Here is a 27,505-nt window from a genome sequence, read left to right as displayed (position 1 = left end):
TCCGATTTACCGGAACCGAAGTGCTCCGATTTGGGGTGTCCGGTTGGGAAAAAAACCCTAGGTACAGGTACTACTTCAGCATTGGCGCCGAAAACTGACACCTATCGTAAGAAAAGAATCAATTTCTAGCGTTTTTTACGACTTTTCGGTGACCACCCTGCTGGCTCGCGCAGTTCGTGTCACGTGCGCCTTAGGTCCGGTTTGGTTTGCTTCCTAGTACAAATAGCATAAATTTTAACCAATAATTAGTGATACTAAATAATGGTATTTTACAAAATTAATTTCACAACCCGACGCTATTTCGCGAGACGAATTTAATGAGGTCTTTGACCGCATGATTTGAGAATGGTTACTGTAACATCACTTAACCAATTATCAATTAATTACTGTCATTAGATTTGTCGCGAAAAATTATACTCATATGCGAAAAGAATTTTCAAATAAATTTCATTTAGTACTTTATATATACAATTTTTTTTTAAAATGCGTAGCCCAAGAGGTAATAACCACCACCGGAACGGAAGGGAATCTTCAGCCGGAGAGTCGGAGACGATGATGGGTTCTCGCGATCGCCTCGTCTCCCTCCTCTTCGCCTTACTCCTCGCGCGCGTCGCCGAGGCCGGGCCGACCGCCGCCGCCACCGCCGCTGGCAGCAGGTACCTGACCACGGACGAGCGGTGGATGAAGCAGCGCCTCGACCACTTCTCCCCCACTGTAAGTCAACTCCACCATCCAATCATGAGACCTACGCAACATTCCCGGAATCGCGCGCGCCCGTAACGTATATCTGCTGGGGGGAAGAATGATTTTTTACTTGAGCGCCGTCGCTCGTGCCGGCGGACACGGCTCGCAGGACTACCGGCGGTTCAAGCAGCGCTACTTCGAGTTCCTCGACTACCACCGCGCCCCAGGCGGGCCGATCTTCCTGCGCATCTGCGGCGAGTCCGCCTGCGGCGGCATCCCCAACGACTACCTGGCCGTGAGTCGCGTCGCGCCTTCTTCGCAAATCACACAGCGCGTTCTGAACCTGAACGATTGCGCTTGGGTTGGTTCGTACGTTTTGCTCAGGTACTGGCCAAGAAGTTCGGCGCGGCGGTGGTGACGCCGGAGCACCGGTACTACGGCAAGAGCTCCCCGTTCAGGCGGCTGACCACCGGGAACCTGAGGTTCCTGTCGTCGAAGCAGGCCCTGTTCGACCTCGCCGTCTTCCGCCAGTACTACCAGGTTGGGCTGCCGCCGCGCTGGCTGAATTCTGCACTTCTGACATTCACAAAGTACCGTTTCTTGTTCTGAAAATCATGACGTTTCCTCTCTTCTGCAGGAATCCTTGAATGCTAGGTACAACCGCACGGGATTTGACAATCCTTGGTTCGTCATCGGGGTCTCCTACTCCGGCGCTCTCAGCGCCTGGTTCAGGCTCAAGTTCCCCCACCTGACATGTGGGAGCCTGGCGAGCTCAGGGGTGGTTCGTGCGGTGTACAACTACACTGACTTTGACAAGCAGGTTGGTAGTACGGGCGTAGATGGAGATGGAACATGCTAGTTCTGTCTGGTCTGTCTACTTTCACCTGATTCAGGTCTACGTTTGTAGGTTGGAGAGTCGGCTGGCCCTGAGTGCAAAGCTGCCCTTCAAGAAACGACTAGACTTGTTGAGCAACAGCTTCTGTCAGACAGCCGTTCGGTGAAGACCTTATTTGGGGCACAGACGGTAATCCCTTGTGTTCAATGACTCAGGAGCCAGTGTCTTCATGTACTTCCAACTCACTGTTGATTTGTTTTCTTTACACGCAGTTGAAAAATGACGACTTCCTCTACTTACTGGCAGATGCCGCAGCAGAAGCAGTATGAACAGGACAACTTTTCATAGTTCTGTTGATTAAAAGCATATTTTGTGATTATGGATCGAAAGTCGGTGCTATTTTGCAGTTCCAATATGGGCACCCTGATGCTGTGTGCACTCCTCTAGTAAATGCAAAGAAGAATGGGAAAAACTTGGTGGTACATGTCCATTTACTTCTGGAATCATACCTATATGTTTCTTTATTAGTTTGGCTTCTTAGGCATCCATAAAATTTTGCTCAGGGAGAGCAAAGAAATACACTACCAATATCATGCCTGACATATCTATTTGTTAAGATAACAACTGAATTGCAGACTTAAATCATAAAGAGATTTTTTTTTGAAAAGGGAAACTTTATTGATTTCAAGCACAATACATCAAGGTGATACATCATCTTGAAATTTTCCCGACCTCTGCCTAAACGGCACACAGCCTAAAAGAGTTTGAAAAGATCCTTCCACACTAATGACTGTCAATCCTAAGACTAGACCGCCACCCATGTGTCCGGGCAAAAAAAATACTTGGCCACCTGTGCCAAGAAATGAGATGCCGCTACAAGCTTGTCCCGAAAAGAAAACTTCTGAAGGATAGCCCATGTACGGAGCCAGTGCGTAGTTGAATAGATAACCTGCAAAAAGGAAGATTTTTTGTTATCAAACACCACTGTATTTCTGCATAGCCAAACAGACCAACACAAGGTTGTCGCGCCCAGAAGTACTAGTAGCTTATATTCTTTAGGAATTCCATTGAGCCAGCTCCCGAACATACTAGGCATATTATGAGGTTTTGGTATGCCCCAGGCCGCATTGACCGAAGCCCATACCATTCTCGTGAATCGGCAGTCAAAAAACATATGTTATATCGTTTCATTTTCATGACAGAAACAACACTGTTGGTTCCCCTGCCAATTCCGTTTTGCAAGATTATCATTTGTAAAAATAACGCCTCGTCTAAGATACCAGAGGAATATTTTTATCTTGAGTGGAGCTTTTAATTTCCATATTCTCTTATTTTGGTTAGGAGTGTTCTGATTGATTAATCCCAGATAATGTGATTTTACCGAAAAAACACTTGTCCGGTCTAAATTCCATTTGAAGCCATCCCTTTCTTGGCTTAGATCGATAGTTGATAGATGTGAGACAAGATTGTTCCACATCACCAATTTATTGCCAATTAGATCTCTACGCCAGGAGAGATTCGGGATCTGTATACTTAGTACATCAGCCACCGTATCCTGCTTCTTCCTAACTATATTATAAAGTTGTGGATATTGGTCACGTAAAGGACTATTTCCTAACCAAGTGTCTTCCCAGAATCTTAGTTGAGACCCATCCTTTATTATGAAAGTTCCGAATCTTAAAAACTTTCGTTTTACCTTCATCAGGCTCGCTCAGAAATGTGAATCTCCGCACTTCCATTGGACCTGTACCAAAGGTTTAGGCCCTAGGTATTTATTGCGTAAGATCTACTGCCATGTACCATCTGTTGTTAACAGGCGGTATAGCCACTTACTGAGCAAAGCTATATTTTTTAATTCCAAATTGTGAATCCCTAGTCCCCCTTGATCCTTTGGTTGACACAGGATGTCCCACTTTGCTAGCCGATACTTTCTTTTATGCTCGTCACTTTGCCAAAAAAATCTAGATCGAAAATAATCCAACTTTTTTCGAACCCCTTTGTGATTTCAAAAAAGGACATCATGTACATGGGCAAGCTGCTAAGAACAAAATTAATGAGTGTTAAACGACCTCCAATTGAAAGGTTTTTACCTTTCCAACTGCTGAGACGTTTTTCAAACCGTTCTTGGATCTTCATCCAATCGCAATTAGACAATTTCCTATAATGAATCGGAATACCTAAGTATCGGATTGGGAAAGAACCTGATTTACAACCAAACAGTTCCATATACAGGCTTTCGTAGTTCTTCGCTACTCCAAAGCAGAAGATTTCACTCTTATGGAAAATAATTTTGAGGTCCGATAGCTGCTCAAAAGCACCAAGAATAGTCTTCATGTTATGAGCCTGCTCTAGGTTATGGTCCATAAAGAGGATTGTATCATCAGTATATTGTAGTATTGACAGCCCATCATCTACCAAATGGGACACCACACCACTCAACAAACCCTCTGCTTTTGCTCTCTTAATGAAAATTGTGAGCATATCGGCTACTATATTAAAAAGGATGGGTGAGAGTGGGTCACCTTGCCTAAGGCCTTTCAAAAAGAGAGATGGAAAATCTATTTGTTATTTCTCTCACTTAATTTATGTGTCTCCTTATTTCACTTATCTTTTTGTATTGTTCTAGGCTTCTTAAACGACCCCTTCACTATTGTAGCAAATTTTGTGTAAATGTGCGCGTGAGTTTCAAACTTTTGAACTTTCATGTTCGGGTTTTACAGGAAACATATTCTCAGTCTGTAAAAGATTATTACATTAAAGAAATTGAGACACTTTCAAGCTTTTTTGAACTTCTATGTACTGGTTTTGCAGGACACATTTGCTCAAATTGTGAGAGTCTTTTATGTCAAAGAAATGGAGACACCGGTATCTTCATATGATCAGGAGTACCTGAAGAAAACAACTCCCGACGATTCTAGTAAATGATTCCCTACATATAACATATGTACTTTTAGCAAAAAATCTGAAAATCCGTTGGCATCAGCTTGGAATGAAACACCATGACATCTGATGTTAGCATTCAAATATACATAGCTGCAAGTACTTATTCACATTACAATTTCTATTAGGTTCTCGCCTCTGGTGGTTCCAAGTTTGCAGTGAGGTTGCCTACTTTCAAGTGGCACCCAAAACTGATAGTGTTCGTTCTGCAAGTATCAACACAAAGTAATAATTTCTATATTTTCTCTTCTGTGTGTTGTGATTTATCTATCTAACTTTTGTACCTCTCCAACTCTAAATTGTCTTTACAATAACTTTACCGTTACATGTCTGCCTCGTAATACATGGGATCTAGGTAGTACCAGCGTACCAATTACTCTGTAGTTTTTGTTGTCATCTGCTATTGGACACGTTTATATCTTTCTTACATTTTAGGATCATATTCGTAACAACTTTTATGCTTGTTCCTCTTTCTGTACCGCCAGGTACCATTTGGATCTATGCAGAAATGTTTTTGGGGAAGGCGTTTATCCTGATGTGTCCATGACGAACTTGTATTATGGGGGCACAAGAATTGCTGGTTTGTCTCTTCAACATATCTTTACTTTTCTGTTGAATGCTTCTGGTGTGGTAGCGAACTGATAGTTCGTGTTTTGCTTGCCTCTTTCAACGTTCATCTTCTTGTTTTTCCTCTGATGCTCTGTGAAATATGTGCAGCTTCTAAAATTGTGTTTACAAACGGCTCTCAAGATCCATGGCGACATGCCTCCAAGCAGAAATCATCGAAAGACAGTTAGTCTTCCAACATTCTTTGTTGTTTTATTCTGTGGCAATATTCACAGAGATCTAAATGTATTTTGCTTTGTGTACTAATAGAAGTTCTACAACACATGCAGTGCCTTCGTACTTGATGAAATGCAGCAATTGCGGACATGGCACTGATTTGAGGGGCTGTCCTCAAAGTCCTTTCAGAATCCAAGGTACATTAAAAAAATTAATGCTCTGTAATGCTTGCTATATTACACAACAATGTACTGAACTACTGATCCTGGTATTTCTTCTAGTGGTTCTTTCGCATGTATTTGTTTTTCATTTAACCATTTGATCTAGTACCCGATTCAGATAAGAATTCTCACGTGTTTCGCACTGTTCAGGGGACTCTTCAAACTGCTCATCTCCCGCAGCAGTCAATACAGTGAGAAAGCAGATCGCCAAGTACATTGATCTCTGGTTATCACAGTGCCAAAAACCATCAGCGTCAGGGTATGGATCTCATTCACTGCTAGTACCTGGCAACTTCTGAATTCTGATCCCGTTCGGCTCTTTTTCTACTGACGCAGGGAGTGGTAACCACGAATTGCTGACCCGTTTGGAAAGAGTAAACGGAGGATTTGCAGATCCTGGAGTAATCTGGTGCGTGTCGGACGACATGTGCAACCAGTTTTTTTTAGATAAAGGAAATATCTTCGGCCTGTGCAGCCGCACACAGCCAACATGCGCAACCAGTTCGGCTGCAGAATTGCACATAGGTGAGGTGATGGATAGCCCTTTCCGTGACTGGAAGTCTGGAAGAAAACTAAGTCAGACGAATAGGAGGGACCAGAGAATCCACCACATTACCACAACCACAAGGGTCTCGTCGGATTGCATTGCTTGCCAAGGATTCACCTTCTGGCCCTAGGCGAATAAACTCAGCTTTAATAATAAAGACGATAACATCGTGGTATTTGAATGTATAGGACCGAGTGAACGTGTCGTCCGTACTCTGTTCAATAATTTTAGTGCCGTTTGCGATCTCATGCATTGTCCAATATTTTTAATTTCTCTTATAGCAATTTTAGTCTTTTCATTATGCTTAGAAGAAAAATGTTGTGAGTTGCATGGCAACTAGGGATGCAAGTGGGTACCCATTTGTGTTTTGGGGTTTCTCATTTTAATTCATTTTCTCTCTCAAACTAAATACGTAACATGCCATTCTAATTTATTTTATCAAATTTAGGGTCGACCCAATGACCCAAAAAAAGGTGGGACTTGCATCCCTAATGGCAACAACTACAAAAGTGGTAGAATGGCCTTACAGCTTAAATACAGCGTGAGTGGCTTCACGAAATAACTTCCTTATTATCTCACCTTCCTCTCTCTCCTCGATATCATAAAAAAAATAAAAAACTATTGTGTGAAGTAACAATAAGACAACCTATAAGATCAGTAATGTCTATCAATATACTTGCAGAGATATGGATGTATTGTTTTTCTACTTCATGAGATAATTAGGCAAGTTTTATAATGCATTATGAGATGACATGGCATACAATTAACAAAGGGAGATACATACGGGAAGATACAATATTGGCACAAATCTAACTTATTGGAAATCGAACCGTACCCCCGGGGGCCAAATTCACAGTCGCAAACATATGTAGTAGTAACTAACTAACAATTAATTATGGGACCTTCCATAGTTCGTCCATGTGACATGGTGGGCTTTGGAGAGCGATAAGGGTCTGTTTTGCGCGACTCGAGCTCCAGCTCCGTCGGCAGCTGAACCGCACCAAACGGAGTGCTCCACCGGCAGCTCCAGCGGTAAGTTGCTCGAGCTCCGCCCCTCGGAAGAGGGGACTCCTATCTATTTTCTGAAAGATAGATAAGATATTAATCTTTAAAGTCTATTTTGATTCAATTATATGCTGTAAATATATTTAATATTTAATAAAATTTACTTAATATTTTACTAAATATGTTCAACATTTGGCTTTCAAAAATGTTGAAACTGTAAAAGCAAAATGTTGAGATTGGAAATATGAAATGTTGAAAATACTAAAATAAAAATATTGAAGGTTTCTTCTCCGGCGACGGTGTGCGCGGTGCGGCATAGCAGCAGCACACAGCAATAGCAGCACCGTGCAACAGCAGCAGCCTGCAGCAGCAGAGCGAAGCAGCACAACAGTGCGCAGTGCAGCAGCGGCATCAGCAACGACAGCAGGGCGCAGCGCAGCAGCGGCAGCAGCACCGCGCGGCGGCGGCGCGCGGCAGCGGCGGCCGCGGTGCTCGCGAGACGCGGCTGGCGGGGCGGCGGCACAACGAGTTTAAGGGCGGCGGCGGCGCATGGTGAGGAAGGGGGTAGGAGGAGGAGGAAGAAGATTAGGGTGGAGGAAATCCAACAGATGAGATAGATTGCACGAATATCAAATACTTGAAGATGAAGAAGAAAAAATCTTACGGAAGATGTATAGAATTTCTGTTGGAGGAGAGCCTTGGCCTCGGACCCAGTGGGTGGGCCGGATATGCCCCGGCATACTTAAAAAACCATCCCAGTAAAAAATTAAACCATCAAAGGCCCAATTCTTTCTTCTGGTTGGCCAGTTATCCTTGGTCCGTGGCTGGCCCTCACGGACGCATAGCAGCGGAGCAACTTTTTTTTTTTGCGAAAGGGATAACATCATATTAGAAGAAAACAAAGTACATGTGCTTCCCTTTTTACGAAAGGGTCCCTATGAACTTCGAAAAATACATCAAAGTCCCCCTTCTTCTTCCTGAGTCAGTGTTCCAGGTGTTCTTCCCGATCGGCGTCGCTGCCCTCCAACCAAACCACATCACCCTCTACGCCACTCGCCCAAATGATGAAGCTGACACAAGAAATTGAACCGCATGAAATCCGCGAGAAGAGGCCATCGGCTATAGATGTCCATGCGGCCCGTGGTCCATTGGCCAGCCCGAAGCACGACGAATTTGGCCCATGCCAAGCACGGCCCGGCACGCTCCCCGCCGTGCCCGGGCTGGCCCGGTGTAGCGAAAATGGCCTCTCATGCCATATTTCAATATAATGTTTTGGTGATTGATATACACAACACAACACTTGGACTAATATGATTGTTAAGATGATCATTCTCAGATTTTTAGGTTCAAGTGATGACAAAGAGAAGATAGGCGTAGTTAGGCCCGAAGGGCCGCCCCTACGATGGTTCCGCTTCGGTCCAAAGGACAAGAATTGAAGAGACCGTGAAGAAATCCAAGTCGAAAAGATAAAAACAGAGACAATTTACTATCACCGGTTGAACCGACGATAGTGAAATTGTAGTCACCGGTGCAACAGACTCAGAGAAGGCCAAATCAGCAGAGTACACCGGTTGAACCGACGTTGGTTTCTGAAGCGTCGGTGCAGTTGTCCAGAGACTCTTTTTTGGGATTTCTGTGATTACTTGCACCGGTTGAACCGACGTTAGTTTTGAGAGCGTCGGTCGATTGAGATTACATGCACCGGTTGAACCGATGTTAGTTTTGAGTGCGTCAGTCGATTGATCAAGTAGCCGTTGGAAGCTGTAACGGCTAGTTGCTGGGAAAATACACTCACCGGTTAAACCGGAAATGACAAAAACTGAGCGTCGGATCTACCGGTGTTAAGGATTTTCGTCAACCTTTTCCCAACGGCTCTTTTGGGGTGTGTGGGTTATATATACCCCCAAGGCCGGGTCATTTAGAGTTGCTGGAGTTGCTGAAGCATACTACACTTGAAGAACACTTCCAACCAACTTAGAGCTTCATTGTACATCATATAGGCTTGAGCACACTTGTGAGAGTGCTTAGTGCTTGTAATAGGGATTAGTTCTTGCGAGAACTCCCTTGAGAGAAGTCTTGCTGCGGCAAGCATCTTGTGTACTCGTCGTGTGACCCTCCGACTTGGTGTGGAGAGGCAACGACACTTTGTGCGGGGAAGGAGACCCCTCTTGGTGAGAAACTCCAATAGTGAAGATGGTGCCGTTGGTGACGCTTTGAGAGAGACGGTGGCGGTGGCCTTGTCTTGGTGACTTGGAGTCAATTAGCCTTTGCTTGCCGGGAGCCTTGGTGGCGAACGCAAGACGGTGATCAACGAAGAGACTTGGCATCACACTTGTTCGTGTTGGACAAGTGGCCGTGGACGTAGGGAGGGACTTGGTGTCATAACCGAACCACGTTAAATCGTGTGTCTTGGTGTCTTCACGGGAGTTTGTATATTCTCTCCCTTACATCTTTACTTACCGTATTACGTTTCCACATTTACTCTATCTTGCGTACCTTTACTTTCCTAGTTAGTTTGATTAGGTTTGGATATATGTTGCAAGTGTTTTAGGGGTAAGTAGAGATTAGCATAGATAAACCTTAGTCATAACTAGCATGTGTAGGACGCGTTAGATTTATCTCATGCAAATAGATTGAGCCCTAGGATAGAAAGCGATTAGCAACCCTATTCACCCCCTCCCCCTCTAGGGTCGGACACCCCGGTGATACTTACACCCGGCCCATCCACCGTGCCCGGGCTTGGGCTGTCACCCCAGCCTGTGGGCCGGCACGGCCCGGCACGGAGTTAGCAGTCCGGCCCGATGGCGATCCGCTAACTCCAACATCACCCAACCCACCCAGCCCACAATCACCCACAAAACAAATCCTAACCCCCTGCCCCCACCCGACTCCGTCCGGCGTCCGCGCAGATGCGTAGTGGAGGCGGCAGGCCGTGCACCCGCGCCCCCCTGCTCATCTCCAGCCCGCCAGGTGCCTCCTCCTCTCCGCCCCGCCCGCCACCTCCTCCTCTTCGGCCCGCCAGTCGCCTTCTCGTCTTCGTGGCTCCGGCGCTCCGCCCTGCCGGCGGCCGCCGCCTCCTCGTCGTCTCCGCCCCGCCGGCGGCCGCCGCCTCCTCGTCTTCGCGGTGCCGGCTGCCGCCTCCTCATATCCATGTCGCCGGCAGCCACCTCCTCGCCGTCTCCGCCCCACCTGTCGCCGCCTCCTCGTCGTCTCCGCGGTGCCGCCGTGCCGGCTGCTGCCTTCTCGGCTTCGTCCCGCCGGCCGCCGCGTCTCCTCGCCTTGGATGGGCTTCGGGCGGCATGGACTCTGCTGTTGGGCCGGGCTATCTCGGGCTGGCCCGGCACGAAACAGGCCCGCAGGCCTGTGCCTGGGCCGTCAGGGGAGCCCGTGGGCTAGCACGGTACGGTCCGTTGGGATTTAGTGCCGGCTAGGCATGGCCCGATACAGAATGGGCTAGGTCGGGCCCGTGCCAGGGCCGGGCCGGGCGGCCCAAATGGCCATCTATACCATCGGCAGTCAAACTTTGCCATCCATCATCCCCTCCTCTCCATCTTCCCCATGATCCAGAGGCCAGATCCACCGAAACCTAGCAGAGCACAAAGAACTCAAGATCCAAAGCGTCACCTAAACAATCCGCATCAGGCCACCCATGAACTGCCCAGGCACTGAACTGGAACATAAATCCGGCACCAAAAAGACCTCGCCGACCCAGAAAAGGAAGCTCCCCAAAGGGAAGCACAACAGCTTCATCCCTACAAGGAAACAGAGCACAAACCTCCTCCTTGAATCTTCAGCTGAGGCGATGCCGTCGCCGCCACCGTCTTCACCGAAGATTAGGGGAGCCAAAAGCTTTACGCCGCCGTCGTAGTCAACCCCTACAGCGCCGGGGAAGAAGACCATCCTCCAGTCGGAGGTTATTCGCCGTTGGAGCCGCAGCACAGCCGCCACTCCCGGCACCAACAACTCCGCCATCGAGGACGACGGCAAGCACTCTAACTACCCTAGATCTATGAACTACCTAGGAAGTATAGACGCGGAGCAACTTGATGGTGCGATTCCGCGTCCACGGCTCGGCGCGTCCGTGGAGCACGGGATTCTACAAGCACCGGCTGGGTAGGGCACCTCCAGTGTCTCAGCGATTTTGTTTTGTAAAATATGTAACTTGACAGACAATTCGATATGAGGCTCTGTTTAGTTCTCAAATTTTTTTTATAGTAGCCGTCACATTAAATATTCGGACACATGTATAGAGCATTAAATACAGTTAAAAAATTAATTATACAGTCTAACTGATTAGCACGAGATAAATCTTTTAAGCCTAATTAGTTTATAAATAGATGTTATTTGTCAAGTAACAACGAAATGTACTATAGTACCAAAACCAATAATTTTTCACCAACTAAACAAGGCACAGTGCGTGCATCAGTTTATTGGGCCCGCCGCTCAGCAGATGGACTCCTTTTTGTCTACGCGGCAGCTCCTCTGCTCACCCGTAAAGTTTAAAGCGCCAACTGCTGGCTTGTGTCAGGTCTTACAGGATTTTTTACACCCAAACATCGATGGCCACTATGTTGACGGTTCGACAAAGGCCCTGTTTTCCGTTAGGCTGCAAACGCAAAAAATTTTGCGTGGGAATCTTGTCAATTTGAAGTACTAAATGAAGCCTATTTACAAAACTTTTTGCATGGTTGGGTTGTAAATCGCGAGACGAATCTAATGACGCTAATTAATCTATGATTAATCAATAATTAGCGGATGATTACTGTAGTATCAATGTTGCAAATCATGGATTAAGTAGGCTCATTAAATTCGTCTCGCGATTTACAGCTCAACCATACAAAAAAATTTATAAATAGACTTCATTTAGTACCTTCAAATTAGCAAAATTTCTTTGTACTTTTTTGCATTTACAGCTTTTTTATGTTTACGGGTGTGAACTGAACGGGCCCAAAATCGAACCACGGTTCGTTTTGAGCGCACACTGGTGGTGGCCGTAGGCTCCACCGACCGCCGCCTCGGCTGGCCGCTGGTCCACTCCTTAGGGCAGCTCCAGTGCTGCAGTCGAATTGAACTAGCACAGGTTGATGGTCTGGCTACGGTTTGGAGGCTGCAGTGCAAAATCGTTTTCAAAGAACCCACAACAATAATAAAGTACACAAACAAATGCAGCACTTTATTCATCCCCCCTCCCTCCCCTCTATCTTTTAACTTTGTGGGACCTGCTTTTATGCCACACGGTTCGAACCAAAAACTTGGGCCGTGTTTAGTTGCGCGTTGTAAAGTTTTTGAAAAAACATTTTTTTATATTTGAAGTACTAAATATAGACTAATTAAAAAAATAATTACAGAACTCGTTTGTAAATCGTGAGACGAATTTAATGAGCATAATTAATTCATTATTATAGGTTATTTACTGTAGCATTATTGTAGCAATTTAGAATCTAATTACAGCCTAATTAGGTTCATTAGATTCGTCTCGCCATTTACAGACAGACAGCAGTCGCAATGCGTTTTTTATTTCGTTTAGATTTAAATTTCCATGCAGGTGCCGAATTTTTTTTGGAATTTTTATTTTCGTAACTAAACACGGCGATTCGCTTTTAGTTTCTGACACCACGCGTCGAATCTCACTGTGTGCTCTGTTCGGTTTATGTGACCCACGATTCGATTTTCAACCACACTGGAGCTTAAGTCGTGTTTAGTTGGCGCTCCGCAAATTTTTTTTCGAGAGAATGTTTTTAATTTGAAGTACTAAATGAAATCTATTTATAAAACTTTTTTTGCATAGATGGGTTGTAAATCGCGAGACGAATCTAATGATGCTAATTAATCCATGATTAATCAATAATTAGCGGATGGTTACTGTAGCATCACTGTTGAAAATCATGAATTAAGTAGGCTCATTAGATTCGTCTCGCGATTTACAACCCAACCATATAAAAAGTTTTATAAATAGACTTCATTTAGTACTTCAAATTAGCAAGATTCCTTTTTAGTTTAATGCGTTTACGGCTTTTTTGCGTTTACGGGTAGGAACTACACAGGGCCTTAGCCTCATCCTTCGGTCTCCGTGTTCGCGACGGGACTCCCTCTGCAGCTGAGCAGCTCAGTTCCATTTCGATCCTGAGCATCCGCCGCCTTCTGGTCGTGCGCAGCCTTGGCCCTGCATAGCCCTGCACTAATTCTAACTCTCATTGAGCTGATAGGATGACAATGAATTTGGGGCAATTTTCTAGGTTTTCTTCATTCACAAACTCAAAGCCATGCCAACCAACGGGAGGGGAGGCAACACATTTATACATAGCTGCAGGGCAGCCAACACTGAGGCATATTCTACTCCTAGTCTAAGATGCCAAATGAAAGGACTACTCCTAGTCTAAGATGCCAAATGAAAGGACTCACTGCTGTCCTATCTAGATGCTAAAGCAGTCCAAGATGCTGTCCTCTAGGGCAGCAATGGTGCTAGTGCATGCTGCAGAAAAATGAGATGCTGCAGCCCCACATGCTGCAGCCCCACACAGCCCCACAAAGACCACAAGTACAGAGACTTATTCCCTTCATTCTCCCCCTAAGTCTTGTGCATCGTCTTGTGGGAAGATTGGACCATCCCGGTCTTGGAGCAGAGCTCAAAGAACTTGATCCTCCCAAGGGGCTTGGTGAGCAGATCCGCAAGCTGATCCTTGGTGTTGATGTAGCTCGCCTTGATGGTTCCTTCTTCCAAGCAGCCGCGGATGAAGTGATACCTGACCCGGATGTGCTTGCTCCGTTCGTGGAAAACGGGGTTCTTCGCCAAGGCCAGAGCGGACTTGCTGTCCACTCTGAGCTCCACTGCTCCAGTGTCTCTGCCGAGTAGATCACCAAGCAGTCGAGCGAGCCAGAGCGCCTGAGTCGATGCGGTGGAGGCCGCTATGTACTTGGCCTCACAGCTGGACAAGGCCACCACCTGCTGCTTGACCGACTGCCAGCTAACGAGGCACTCGCCGAGGAAGAAGAGGATCCCGCTCGTACTCTTGCTGGTGTCGTGTTGTCGGCGTGGTCGCTGTCGCTGTACCCAACGAAGTGTGCCGCCCCAGGGCACCTCGGGTAGTGGAGACCGTGGTCGAGAGTCCCCGCAACATAGCGGATGATCCTCTTCACGGCCTGCTAGTGCTCCGTCATCGGTCGCTGCATGAACCGACTGACGTAGCCGACGGAGAACGCCAAGTCCGGCCGTGTGTGGGCGAGGTAGCGGAGGCTCCCCACAAGACGCCGGTACTGAGTAGCGTCCACCTCCTCCGCCGTGCTGTCACGGCTCAGCTTCAGCCTCTCCTCCATCGGAGTGAGAGCTGGGTTGCAGTCGGTGAGCCCAGCGAGCTCGACGACGCGCTTGGCGTAGGCGGTCTGTCGAAGTGTGATCCCGGAGTCGTCCTGGTGCACCTCGATCCCCAGGTAGAAGGAGAGAGGCCCCAGGTCGCTCATCTGGAAGGTGGCCTTCATCTCCTCCTTGAACGCCACCACCTCCGCATCCTTGGTGCCGGTGATCACCAAGTCGTCGACGTAGACACCCACCAGCAGGGCATTTCCGCCATTGCCCCGCCGGTAGATGGCCGCCTCGTGCGGGCTTTGCTCGAAGCCCATCCCCTTGAGCGTGGAGTCCAGCTTGGCGTTCCACGCCCTCGGGGCCTGCCGCAAGCCATAGAGGGCCTTGCGCAGACGTAGCACCTTACCCTCTTTGCCGGGGATTGCAAACCCCGGCGGCTGGTGCACGTAGACCTCCTCCTTCAAGTCGCCGTTGAGAAACGCCGACTTGACGTCCATGTGATGGACGCGCCAGCCCTCCTGGGCAGCCAGCGCAAGGATAAGTCGCACCGACTCCATCCGTGCCACGGGAGCGAAGGCATCGTCGAAGTCGACTCCCTCCTGCTGCACGAAACCTCGTGCCACCAGGCGAGCCTTGTGCTTGACGACGGTGCCGGCCTCATCCCTCTTCAGCTTGAACACCCACTTAAGGGTGATCGCGCGGTGACCACGAGGGAGATCAGCAAGCTCCCAAGTGCGGTTCTTCTCAACCGCGTCCATCTCCGACTGCATCGCGGCACGCCATGCCGCGTGTCCCTCGGCCTCTGCGAAAGACCGAGGCTCGCCGTCGTCGCACGCGAGGTGCAACTGCTCCTCCAGGTCGTGAGGCACCAGTCCCGGCACCGGCTGATCGCCGAGAAGGTCCTCCATCGTACGGTACCGCAGTGGCTCACCGTCGTGGCACGCGTCTATGTGCTCCTCGTCGTGAGAGAGCGGAGTAGCGAACTCCACCGGGCTGTGCTCAGCATGAGCAGGTGCTGTAGTAGACGTGCCCGGAGGAGTGGCTGTCGGTGCTGGAGTGCGCGGCGTCGCCGGCTGTGGTGGTGCAGCCGAGGAACTTGGCGCAGCCGGAGTCATAGCTGAAGAGCGTGGTGTCGCCGGTGTGGCGGGCGCCGGAGTCGGTGGAGGCTCGGGGACCGAGGTAGGCACGCTCGGCGAAGAGGAGCTGCCTACTCCCCCGGCTCCCTCGAAGTGGACGTACTCGACGGTGAAGTCGTCGTACGTCGGAGCCGAGCCGTCATCCACCGCCTTGTCCCACGCCCATCCTCGCCCTTCGTCGAACACAACGTCGCGCGCCGTGCGCACACGCTGTGTCTCCGGGTCGAGAATGCGGTAGGCCTTCGAACCCTCCGCGTAGCCGATGAACACTCCCGGAGTGCTCCTGTCGTCGAGCTTGCCGATGTGGCCAAGCTCCTTGGCGAACGCGAGGCAGCCGAAGACCCGCAGGTGGGAAACCGCCGGCTTACGCCCATGCCAAGCCTCATACGGCGTCATGCCGTCGAGTGCCTTGGTGGGCGAGCGGTTGAGGATGTAGACGGCCGTCACCACCGTCTCTCCCCAGAAGACAGCCGGCATGCCCCTCTGCTTGAGGAGGGCCCGGGCCATCCCCACCACCGTCTGGTTGCGCCGCTCGACGACACCATTCTGCTGCGGGCTGTACGGCGTAGAGTAGTGGCGCTGGATGCCCTCATCCGCGCAGTATGCCGTGAACTCACCGCCGTTGTCGGTGCGCAGCACGCGCAACTTGCGGCCGCTCTCCGCCTCCGCAGCAGCCTGAGCACGCTTGATGGCGTCCGCAGCCTCTCCCTTGCTGCCGAGGATCATCACCCACATGAAGCGGGAGAGGTCGTCGACGAGCAGCAGGAAGTAGCGCCGTCCTCCTGGTGTGACTGGTGTCACCGGGCCACACAAGTCCCCGTGTACGAGCTCGAGCCGCTCCTTGGCTCGGAAGCTCGCCTGCTGGGGGAAGGAGTGCCGCCTCTGCTTCGTCAGCACGCAGACGTCGCAGAGCTGCTCCACGTGGTCGAGGCATGGGAGGCCTCGCACCATCTCCTTGGTGCCGAGCCGCTTCAGGGCCTCAAAGTGGAGGTGCCCAAAGCGCTCGTGCCACTGCCATGCCTCGTCGTCCCTGCGAGCTGCAAGACAAAGAGGCTGGGCCACCCCGACATGGAGGATGTAGAGGCGGTTCTTCCCTCGAACCACCCTGGCGAGAAGCTGGCAACGGTGGTCCCAGATGCGGAGGACCCCGCTGTCGATCACCACGCGGGAGCCGCTCTCATCGAGCTGCCCAAGGCTGATGATGGAGTTCCGTAGCGCCGGGATGTAGTAGACTCCGGTGAGCATCCGGTGCTCTCCGGTCTTGGCGGTGGAGATCACGGAGCCCACTCCCTTGATCTCCACGGCGGAGGAGTCCCCGAACCTGACGGAGCCACCTACGTCGACGTCCAGGTCGGAGAAGAACTCCCGCCGCCCGGTCATGTGGTGCGTGGCGCCGGAGTCGAGGTACCAGCCATCGACCCTATCGTCGTCGGAGCCGTTGCCGAGGAGAACTCGGGCACGCGGCTCGTCGAGGTGGAGTAGAGCGGTGACAGGTGGTGCCGCCGGATGCGGCTCCATATCCCCGTGGAGTAGGAACAGAGCCGGCTCGTTATCCGGCTGGGCCTCCGCGACGTGGGCTTGGCCCCCACGCCTCCGCTGCGGGCAGTCCCTGGCCCAGTGGCCGGGCCTGCCACAGTTGTGGCAGGCGTCGTCTCGTGCCGCCTTTGGCCTGTCAGCGGCGCCGCCCTGAGCATCTCCGCGGGCGCCACCCTCAGCGCGCCCTCGTGCCCCGGCTTGGACACCTCCGCGCCCCTTTCGCGGCTTGCCGCGCTTGCGGCCACCAGTCGAGGAAGAGGGCTCCCCCCTCCTCCTGTCACCGCGCGCGAGCCTCCCACTGCTCCTGAGTGAGGTGGAGCTTCCCACCGATGGAGATGCCTCCCGAGGGAGGCTGTGGCTCGTCGCTGTCGACGACCTTGAGGCGACCTATCGCCTCCTCGATCGTCATGGTGGTGAGGTCCAGCAGAGACTCGATCGAGCGAGCGGTCTGCCTGTACCTCTCAGGGACGCAGGGGAAGAGCTTCTCGACGGCTCTCTCCTCGTCGTAGGTGTCGTCGCCGAACTGCACCACCTTCTGCAGCAGAGTGTTGAGACGGAGGGCGAAGTCATCAACATCCTCACCTGGCTTGAAGGCCAGGTTCTCCCACTCCTTGCGAAGTGCCTGGAGAGTGGTCTTGCGGGCGCGGTCGCTGCCGATACGTGCCGCAGCGATGGAGTCCCAGGCCTCATTGGCAGTTCGCTTCTTGGAAAGCGTGAACTGCATCTCCGGCGGGGCTGCTGCGATGAGAGCATCCAGCGCCCGTCGATCCTCATCGTAGTCGACGTCGCCGTACCGGACTGCCTCCCACATATGGTGTACCTGGAGCTTCACCTCCATGACCGCGGCCCACTCGACGTAGTTGGTCTTGGTGAGGGTGGGCCCCCCACCGCCGGGACCGACGTCCCTGACCACCGCCTGGAGGCCGTGGTAGCCGGGGGCGCCGCCGCGCGCACCCCCGCCAGGAGCGCCGTCACCGCCCTGCGCGCTGCCGCCAAGGGCGCGGCCGCCGCCAGGGGCGCCGCCTCCGCCCTGCGCGCCGCCGCCAGGGGCGCGGCCTCCGCCGCCGGGTGCGCGGCCCCCTGGACCGTCGCCGGGCGCGCCGCCGTCCAGGCCGCCGCCGGGCACGCGGGCCCCTGGACCGCCGCCGGGCGCGCCGCCGTCCAGGCCGCCGACGGGCGCGCGGGCCCCTGGACCGCTGCCGGGCGCGCCGCCGTCCAGGCCACCGCCGGGCGCGCGGGCCCCTGGACCGTCGCCGGGCGCGACGCCGTCCAGGCCGCCGCCGCCGGGGTGGGCTGCTGCCCACCGCGCGGTCCGGTCCCGCGCTCTCTCCCTCTCCAACTCCTCAAGGTCCTCGTCGGCGGTGGCGTCGCCGGCGATGGAGCCGCTGAGGCTGCTGCGCAAGGTCTCAACCTCGACCTCCGCCGCACGCGCTGCATCCTCCGCCGCCTCTGCTTCCACCTCTGCCCTGGCCGCCGCCAGCTCCGTTGCAGCCAGCCTGGCCGCCCTCGCCGCTGCTGCAGCGGCTTGTGCCGTCGCTCGCCTGCGCTCCTCTGCCGCGGCGAGCTCGGCATCTCGCTGACGCCGTGCGCTCGAGGCGACCGAGCGCTGAGACGGTGCGTGGAGAAGGCGCAGTCTCAGACGAGCTGCTGCTCGTCTGCTCGGGTGAGGAAGGTGGAGCGGAGGGTGCAGCAGGTGCTGCTGTGCTAGCTGCTGCTGCTGCGCTAGCTGCTGCTGGTGGTGGCTGAACTGCTGCTTGGGAGGGAGAAGAGCAGGAGATGTCTAACCTACAGGAAAGTACGGCTCTGATACCAGATGTTAGAAGCTCAATTCTAACTCTCATTGAGCTGAGAGGATGACAATGAACTTGGGGCAATTTTCTGGGTTTTCTTCATTCACAAACTCAAAGCCATGCCAACCAACGGGAGGGGAGGCAACACATTTATACACAGCTGCAGGGCAGCCAACACTGAGGCATATTCTACTCCTAGTCTAAGATGCCAAATGAAAGGACTACTCCTAGTCTAAGATGCCAAATGAAAGGACTAACTGCTGTCCTATCTAGATGTTAAAGCAGTCCAAGATGCTGTCCTCTAGGGCAGCAATGGTGCTAGTGCATGCTGCAGAAAAATGAGATGCTGCAGCCCCACATGCTGCAGCCCCACACAGCCCCACAAAGACCACAAGTACAGAGACTTATTCCCTTCACTTATCACACACTGACATTGTGTTTTAGGTTCTAGACTCTGGTGGTTCCAAGTTTGTAGTGAGGTTGCCTACTTCCAAGTCGCGCCCGAAACTGATAGTGTTCGTTCCGCAAGAATCAATGCAAGGTAGTGTTTTGTGCTTTTCTTCATGTGTGCTTTGCTTCATTGCTTCAAGCCTTGGGGTAACTTTTATAGGAACGGATTAGTTGGAATGGTGTTTATAGTAACTGTCCATGTTGTGGACCGATTCTTCGGTCACAAGTTCCAGCGACGTAACAAGAAGGCGGTGTCCACTAGTGGCTAGGATGTTTTATATTTCAATATGTTGTAATTTATAATATTTATAGTTTGTTAGTTGGTGTGTTAGGGCTGGCTCTATATAAAGGAGGAGTCGGCACATTGGAACCTTAAGCAGATAATAAACCACAAAGAGTTCAGAGCCTCCAAGGGAGGGCGAACTAGGGTTTGTTATCCCCTGCCGCCATATTATCTATACCGTGATACTAGCGCTATCATCTCTGGTATCAGTTCTATTGATCCTGCACCCTCACCCAAACCCACCGCCTAAACCCTAATTTTCGCTCCACCAATCTTCCAGCCAGCCGTCAGATAGAGACTTCCCTCACCGGCGCCACCACATCGTCTCCCTGCAATGGCTGACGACAGTGCACAGCCCATCTCCAAGACGGATTTCGACGAGGCCATCGACAAGATGATCAAGATGATGGGCGACCTCGGCAAGAAGGTCGACACGGAGGTTTCCGCAGTTCGCCAAGACTGTGCCCTCCTGTCCACTTTGCTCAAGAACGTTCAGACTCAAATACTGGAAAAGCAAGGGCGTTTCGACCTAAACTCGTCGGGATCATCTGGCGGCGGTTTTGATCGCGGCCCCGCATCACCAACCCACAAACTTTGTTTTCCCAAGTATGATGGATCTGAGGACCCCCTCTCTTGGATCCACAAGGGAGAACAGTTCTTCCGTGCTCATGGAACACCGGAGGATCAGAAGGTTTGGACGGCTTCGTTCTACCTACAAGGTGCAGCCAGCCAGTGATATTATCGTTGGGAGAAGAACCATGGCGTTCCTGAGTGGAAAGCTTTTGTCGACGGCATCCACAAACGCTTCGGCCCCCCTGTGCAGCAATCCGTTCGGCGAGCTCTCTCATTGTCGCCGCACCGGATCTGTCGACGAGTACGTCGACCAATTCCTCACGCTGTTGGCCCGCTGCGAAGACGTCAGCGAAAAACAACAGATCGATCTGTTCACCGCCGGCTTGCTTCAGCCTATGAGCACGGATGTCGAGATGCATGCACCGGCGACTTTGGAGGACGCCATGGCGTTGGCCCGTTCATATGAACGCCGCCTCCAGATCACATCCGACATGCTGCGCACCTCTGCGCGTCCTGCCAAATCGGCATCCTCTTCGTCGACAACACCGACTCCGGCAACCAACCCACCCAAGCAGGCCGCGACTACTACTCGTCCTCGTCGTCTCTCACCCGAGGAGATGGCCCAACGTCGCTTTGAGGGGTTGTGCTTCAACTGCCCGGCCAAGTCCAGCAAGGAACACCTCAAGCAATGCCCCATGCGGGGCATCTATATCATGGATCTGGAGGAAGATGCTGCGGGATCCAACTCGGACTCCGACGACTTGCCAGAGGTGTCCATCCATGCCATGACCGGCATCCACGCGGGCGACACGATGTTGCTGGACACCACAGTGTCGCAGGCTCCGCTCGTCGCCCTCGTCGACTCGGGCTCAACGCACTGCTTCATGTCCGCCATCACCGCCGCTCGCCTGGATCTCCAACCGCCTCCGCGCCCTGGCCTCACGGTCGGCGTCGCCAACGGCAAACGCGTGCACTCCGCCGGAGTATGCTCCAACATCAACATCTCAATTGCTGGCGAAAGCTTCTGCGTCGACATCTACGTGATCCCGTTTGCGGGATATGAGCTAGTCCTGGGGTTCCAATGGTTACGCACCCTGGGCCCCGTGCTGTGGGATTTCAAGTTGAAGACAATGACGTTCTGGCGGGATGACCATCGGGTCCGCTGGCATGGTGTCGCGCCGTCGCCCACACTGTCTGCGCTGGCCACGGTGGATCTGTTGGAGTGTCTTCTCCAAGAATTCAGCGACCTGTTCGCCGCGCCGAAGGGTCTACCACCATAGCGCCACTTGGATCACTGCATCGACCTCGCCCCCCGACACAGTGCCCGTGGCGGTCCGTCCTTATCGCTACCCACAGCTCCTGAAAGACGAGATTGAGCGCCAGTGCCAAGAGATGATTCAGCAAGGCATCATCCGTCCGAGCACTTCGGCGTTCTCCTCCCCGGTCCTCCTAGTACGCAAGAAGGACGGCAGCTGGCGGTTCTGCGTCGACTACAGGGCACTGAACGCCAAGACTACCCGGGACATGTACCCGATTCCGGTCGTCGAGGAACTACTAGACGAGCTCCATGGCGCCACCTACTTCACCAAGCTGGATCTACGCAGCGGCTATCACCAAGTGCGGATGTTCGACGACGACATCGTCAAGACGGCGTTCCGCACCCACCATGGCCATTACGAGTTCCTCGTGATGCCCTTTGGCCTCACCAATGCGCCGTCGACGTTCCAAGCCCTTATGAACGAGGTTCTCCGTCCTTTCCTTCGCCGATGTGTACTCGTTTTCTTTGACGATATCTTGGTCTACAGCAAGACATGGGCCGAGCATCTCCAGCACATGCACGCGGTCTTCTCTGTGCTGCGCGAGCACAACCTGGTACTCAAGCGCTCCAAGTGCCTATTCGCGCAGCGCAACATGGCCTACCTCGGGCACGTGATCACCGGTGCCGGCGTGGCCATGGACGAATCGAAGATTGAAGCTGTCAAGGCATGGCCGGTACCCAAGACAATCAGGGCGCTGCGAGGCTTCCTCGGCCTCACGGACTACTACCGGCGTTTCATCCACAACTATGGGATCATTGCTGCTCCGCTCACTGCCCTCCTCAAGAAGGAGGCTTTCCGCTGGTCGGATGACGCCACGACGTCTTTTAACTCTCTCAAGACCGCCCTGACGACCGCGCCGGTTCTGCAGCTCCCCGACTTCACCAACGAGTTCATCGTTGACTGTGATGCCTCCGGATCCGGGTTCGGAGCGGTTCTTCATCAGGGCCAAGGACCCATCGCGTTCTTCAGCCGCACAGTGGCACCGCAGCATGCCAAGCTGGCCGCTTACGAACGGGAGCTCATCGGCCTCGTCCAGGCCGTCCGTCACTGGAGGCCATATCTCTGGACCCGGTCGTTCACCATTCGAACCGACCACTGCAGCTTGAAGCATCTCCTCGACCAACGTCTCTCGACGATTCCACAACACACATGGGTCAGTAAGCTTTTTGGCTATACATTCTCTGTGATCTACAGGCCTAGTCGCCAGAATGCGGCTGCAGACGCCTTGTCTCGCCGCGATGAGGACTCGGACAGTGCCCAGGCACTAGCACTGTCCGCCCTGGAGTTCGCCATCTTCGACGACTTCAGAAAGGAGGCAGACACCCTCCAAGACATCGTGAACAAGCGGCGCGAGATCGCGGACGGCACGGCCGACGCCGCCTGGTCTGTCGTTGACGGCTTCGTCATGCACCGTGGCCGCGTGTTCGTCCCTTCGGCGTCGTCGCTATGGCCCCAGCTACTGGCCACAACGCACGGCATGGGCCATGAGGGCACCCAGAAGAAGCTACACCGCCTCCGTGCCTCCTTCTACAACCCGCACACGGGCCGACTTGTCCGCGACTTCGTCAAGGGCTGCGACGTCTGTCAACGAAACAAGACTGAACACCTACATCCCGCGGGTCTTCTGCAGCCCCTCGACGTTCCGAGTTCGGTGTGGTCTGACATCGCCATGGACTTCGTCGAGGGCTTCCCTCGCGTTGGAGGAAAATCGGTCATCCTCACCGTCGTCGACCGCTTCTCCAAATATGCGCACTTCATCGCCGTCGGCCACTCCTACACTGTGACAACCATCGCCCGAGTCTTCTTCGACCAAATCGTACGGCTCCATGGTCTTCCGTGCTCTATTGTGAGCGATAGAGACCCGGTCTTCACAAGCAAGCTCTGGACGGAGCTCTTCACGCTCGCCGCGTCAAGCTCCGCCTCAGCTCGGCGTTCTGGCCTCAGACGGATGGCCAATCGGAGGTTACTAACCGCATTTTGGGATTCTACCTCCGTTGCCTTGCAGGTGACCGTCCTCGTAATTGGCTACGTTGGCTTCCGTGGACGGAATACTGCTACAATACATCATACCAGTCCGCCCTCCAGACGACGCCATTCCAGGTGGTCTACGGCCGGCCACCACCGACCCTGCTGTCATATGAGCCTGGTGTGGCTCGCGTGGTCGCTTTGGATCGCTAACTGCAGGAGCGCGATGCGTTCTTAGCCGACATTCGGGAGCATCTCCTTCAGGCTCAGGACTACATGAAAGCGCATCACGACAAGACCCATCGCCATGTCGAGTTTGAGGTGGCCGAGTGGGTCTGGCTCCGTCTTCACCAACATGCAGCGACATCAATCAAGGGAAGTTCTTCCTCCAAGCTCTCACCACGCTACTATGGGCCTTTCCGGGTCCTTGAGCGCATCGGTACGATGGCTTACCGCCTCCAACTGCTGCCCAAGTCCCGCTTGCACGACGTGTTCCACGTGGTGTTCCTCAAGAAGTACACAGGAGACTCGCCGACGAATACCGTGCCTCTTCCTCCCATTGTCCATGGCAGAGCAGTTCCGGCGCCGGCGTCTGTTCTTCGCGCACGGCCATCTAGCACCTCGTGGGATCTTCTTGTCCAGTGGCAAGGACAATCAGACGCTGATGCAACCTGGGAGCCGCTGGAACAATTCAAGGAGGTATTCCCTGATTTCCAGCTTGAGGACAAGCTGTTTTCTTACGGGGAGGGAAGTGTTGTGGACCGATTCTTCGGTCACAAGTTCCAGCGACGTAACAAGAAGGCGGCGTCCACTAGTGGCTAGGATGTTTTATATTTCAATCTGCTGTAATTTATAATATTTAGAGTTTATTAGTTGGTGTGTCAGGGCCGGCTCTATATAAAGGAGGAGTCGGCACATTGGAACCTTAAGCAGATAATAAACCACAAAGAGTTCAGAGCCTCCAAGGGAGGGCGAACTAGGGTTTGTTATTCCTTGCCGCCATATTATCTGTACCGTGATACTAGCGCTATCAGTCCAACTGCACGACTGGCCCATTAACATCTAATGGAAGTGGTGCCAGCAATCCAGCATACTCATTTCTCTGAGTTTTTCCGTTGTCTCTTAGAGCATCTCCAAGAGCGCCTAAAAAATAGAGTCTAAAAAACTAGTTTAGGATCTTGCCAAAAGATTTTAGGAGCAAAGAAAGAACACATCACCCAACAGTTCCCAAAAAAACTATCAAAAAAAAGAATAGTGTCACATCATCAAGATGTGAGCCCATGCTGTTTTTTTTTTCTTTCACGGGAAGAATCACAACGGCGGTTTTATCTCTATCCGTTTTTTCGTCACATATTTTGCTCCATCCCCGCCTTCAAGCCTTGACAAAGGCACGCACCTGCACACATCCAGGCCTTGTGCCAGCAGATCTTGATCTCGTAGATGCCGTGGGCTCCGCTTGAATAATGGGCGCGGACAGAAGCAACTTGGTTGCAAGGGAGAGTGTGCACTGGGTGGAGGGGACGTAGCGCTGCGGACGGAGGGAAGCAGCCGCTGTGAACTGAGGGGATCCAGCGCCGGTGGACGGACGGAACCAGCGTGGTCGACGCTGGAGATCTCTTGACCTGGTTGGAGGAAAGAGGGGCTCAAGGATGCTGGAAGGATGGAAGGCGCCGCTGGAGGGGAGAACGAGGAGGCACGGGAAGAGAAGAATTGGCGGACATCAGTGTTGATTTTCAGGATTGGGAGCGATGAGCGCCGGCGGAAATCTGGTGCGGGGGAGCGCTTGTTTTGGGCGCGCGAAAAAATTGGGCAGAGGATAGAGCCACTGTTGGAGCACTGATTTTCAGTTTTATACCCAAAATCAATTATTAGGAGTATTTTTTGGGCACTCTTGGACACTTTTGCAGCTATAGTGTACATATATCCTGGACACTTTTGCAGCTATATGCCTATATCTTCCTTGCACTTTTGGAATCAAGCATGTTCATGCATAGCTTTTTATGCTTGTTAATCAAGCATGTTCATGTATACATTTTTATGCCTTTTCAATTCCTGTACTGCCAGGTACCATCTGGACCTATGTAGAAATGTTTTTGGGGAAGGCGTTTATCCTGATGTGGTCATGACGAACTTGTATTACGGAGGCACAAGAATTGCTGGTTTGTCTCTCTATCTATATTAAATTATCTGTGTACTTTAGTCTATCCGTGCCTGTAAAATGCACATGTTTTGGCCTGGTGGCCATGTCTACTATCCGTGGAACTAGTGCAGCAGCTTCGCAATTGCCTATTATTTCATTATATTGGATGTTTTTGTTGTGGTTAGTGCAAACTGACCACGAGTGTACCATGGCAGCGTTGCTTGTCGTTTTCATCAGTTCCAGTCTTATTTTCTTTCTAATGCTCCTTTAAGTATGCGCAGCTTCTAAAATTGTGTTTACCAACGGTTCACAAGATCCATGGCGCCATGCCTCTAAGCAGCAGTCATCGAAAGACAGTGAGTCCATCATAGTTTGTTCTGTATGCACTGTAGGCGATCTGGTTCTGAATATATTGGCCATATCACTGTACTAACAGAAATCCAAAAATGCATGCAGTGCCATCATACTTGATCAAATGCAGAAATTGCGGACATGGCACTGATCTGAGAGGTTGCCCTCAGAGTCCTTTCAGGATTGAAGGTAGTTGGAAAAGTTTACCGTTCTGTGAAGCTTACTATGATTCTGTTACATATACTTGTCTTGACATTTGTTTTTGTGGCTCCATTTTTTTTTACTTTGACGGCTAGGAAAATACAGCATGTTCTTCTCACCCAATTCAGACGAGAACTCTCACTTACTACATATTTGTTAGGGGACTCTTCCAACTGCTCATCCCCAGCAGCTGTGAATACAGTGAGGGACCAGATCGCCGGGCACATTGACCTGTGGCTATCGCAATGCCAGATTTCCAAGAACCAGCAGTGTCAGGTCATGGCCTCATGGGGCTCCAACAATTCTAGTGACTTTATGGTAATCTACAAGCACTTGATACGCTTCCATTATTGACGCATGCACTCGATTCACTACAACTTCTGGCCGCTGTCAGCTGTCATTCTTTATTTTTCTCCTGGCGCAGGGTGTGGTAACGGCGAGCTACAGTTTGTTCGGTTGGGGAGTAAATGGAGATCTGCAGATCCTACGGTAAGATGGCGCGGATCCTGGTCGCCGAAGGGCAGCTACGCAGGATTCAGGGCTCTTTCTGTTTGAATCGTGAGTGGAGTTGCAGCTGTACTGCGGCTCGAGTTAAACAGGAGGCGCGGTGCTGTTGCTACGATGGTACTCCTCTCGGCCTTTACGTGCAGCGCGGCAAGGACAGTTACCGTGGGTGCGTGATTTTTTTTCCTTCTTCTTCTTCTACATACAAACATAAGTACACAAGCCACATTCTCGCATACATACATGCACTCGTATTCTATCTCTACGAGCGCATTCGAAAGGTTGCGTCGGCAAATCTTGAGATTGACAAAGTCTCCATAGAAATCTCGTTTGTCAAGGTACATGTCAGCAATCGAATAATCAGATGATGTGTTCATCGATAATGAAACTTATGTGGTGACTTAGTTAATCTCAAAATTTTCCGAGCCAGTCTTTCCGAGGTGTTCAGAAGAGAGAATTGAGTGTATTAGGAATTATTCCTAAAGCTGAGCCTACGCGTGTATTGGTGAGCGTCTGTTGTTGTAAAATAAAAGGTTGCAGAGTTCGCCGAACAAGGCGAGTAGGAAGGGCTAAATTTTAATTTATGTTTTGTTTTAAAAAAAATTAATTTATATCACATCGAATATTTGGTTACACAGATTAGTAGTATTAAAAATAAAGTAATTATAAAACTAATTACACAGATAGGGCTATTTTGCGAGATAAATTTATTAAGCTTAATTAATCCATCTTTAATATATGTTTATTGTAGCATCATACTCTTAAATCATGAACTACATAGATTTAATAGATTCGTCTCGCAAAGTAGCCTCTATCTGTGTAATTACTTTTGTAATTAATTTACATCTAATGCTCCTAATGATATGATATGGGCTAAAATTTAGCCTTGGATCCACACAATGACTCCATTCATTCTAAATTATTAGTCGTTTTGACCTTTCT

The 27,505-nt window shown here is 51.4% G+C and overlaps 1 protein-coding gene across 4 annotated transcripts; it reads left to right on the top strand.

Moving 5' to 3' along the window:
• Window positions 1-495: 495 nt before the first annotated feature.
• LOC120650540 (probable serine protease EDA2) lies at window positions 496-26,992 on the top strand. 4 transcript variants are annotated; one of them, XM_039927698.1, is made up of 14 exons: window positions 496-714; window positions 854-979; window positions 1,069-1,224; window positions 1,322-1,504; window positions 1,592-1,708; window positions 1,792-1,842; window positions 1,927-1,998; window positions 4,331-4,436; window positions 19,222-19,318; window positions 25,432-25,526; window positions 25,789-25,863; window positions 25,964-26,047; window positions 26,220-26,377; window positions 26,484-26,992. In XM_039927698.1, the coding sequence occupies exons 1-14, from the start codon at window positions 553-555 to the stop codon at window positions 26,550-26,552; spliced, it is 1,551 nt and encodes a 516-aa protein (XP_039783632.1). In that variant the 5' UTR covers window positions 496-552; the 3' UTR covers window positions 26,553-26,992. The 4 variants fall into 4 exon arrangements, with proteins under 4 accessions (XP_039783632.1, XP_039783631.1, XP_039783633.1 ...); XM_039927697.1 differs by having other exon boundaries at window positions 25,780-25,863; XM_039927699.1 differs by lacking the exons at window positions 19,222-19,318; window positions 25,432-25,526; window positions 25,789-25,863; ... (1 more) ...; window positions 26,220-26,377; window positions 26,484-26,992 and adding exons at window positions 4,588-4,684; window positions 4,945-5,039; window positions 5,177-5,251; ... (1 more) ...; window positions 5,614-5,722; window positions 5,800-6,320.
• Window positions 26,993-27,505: the final 513 nt, after the last annotated feature.

The sequence above is a fragment of the Panicum virgatum genome, chromosome 9K, assembly GCF_016808335.1.
Source record: "Panicum virgatum strain AP13 chromosome 9K, P.virgatum_v5, whole genome shotgun sequence".
Lineage (NCBI taxonomy): Eukaryota > Viridiplantae > Streptophyta > Magnoliopsida > Poales > Poaceae > Panicum > Panicum virgatum.
This window is presented reverse-complemented; position numbering and strand designations above follow the sequence as displayed.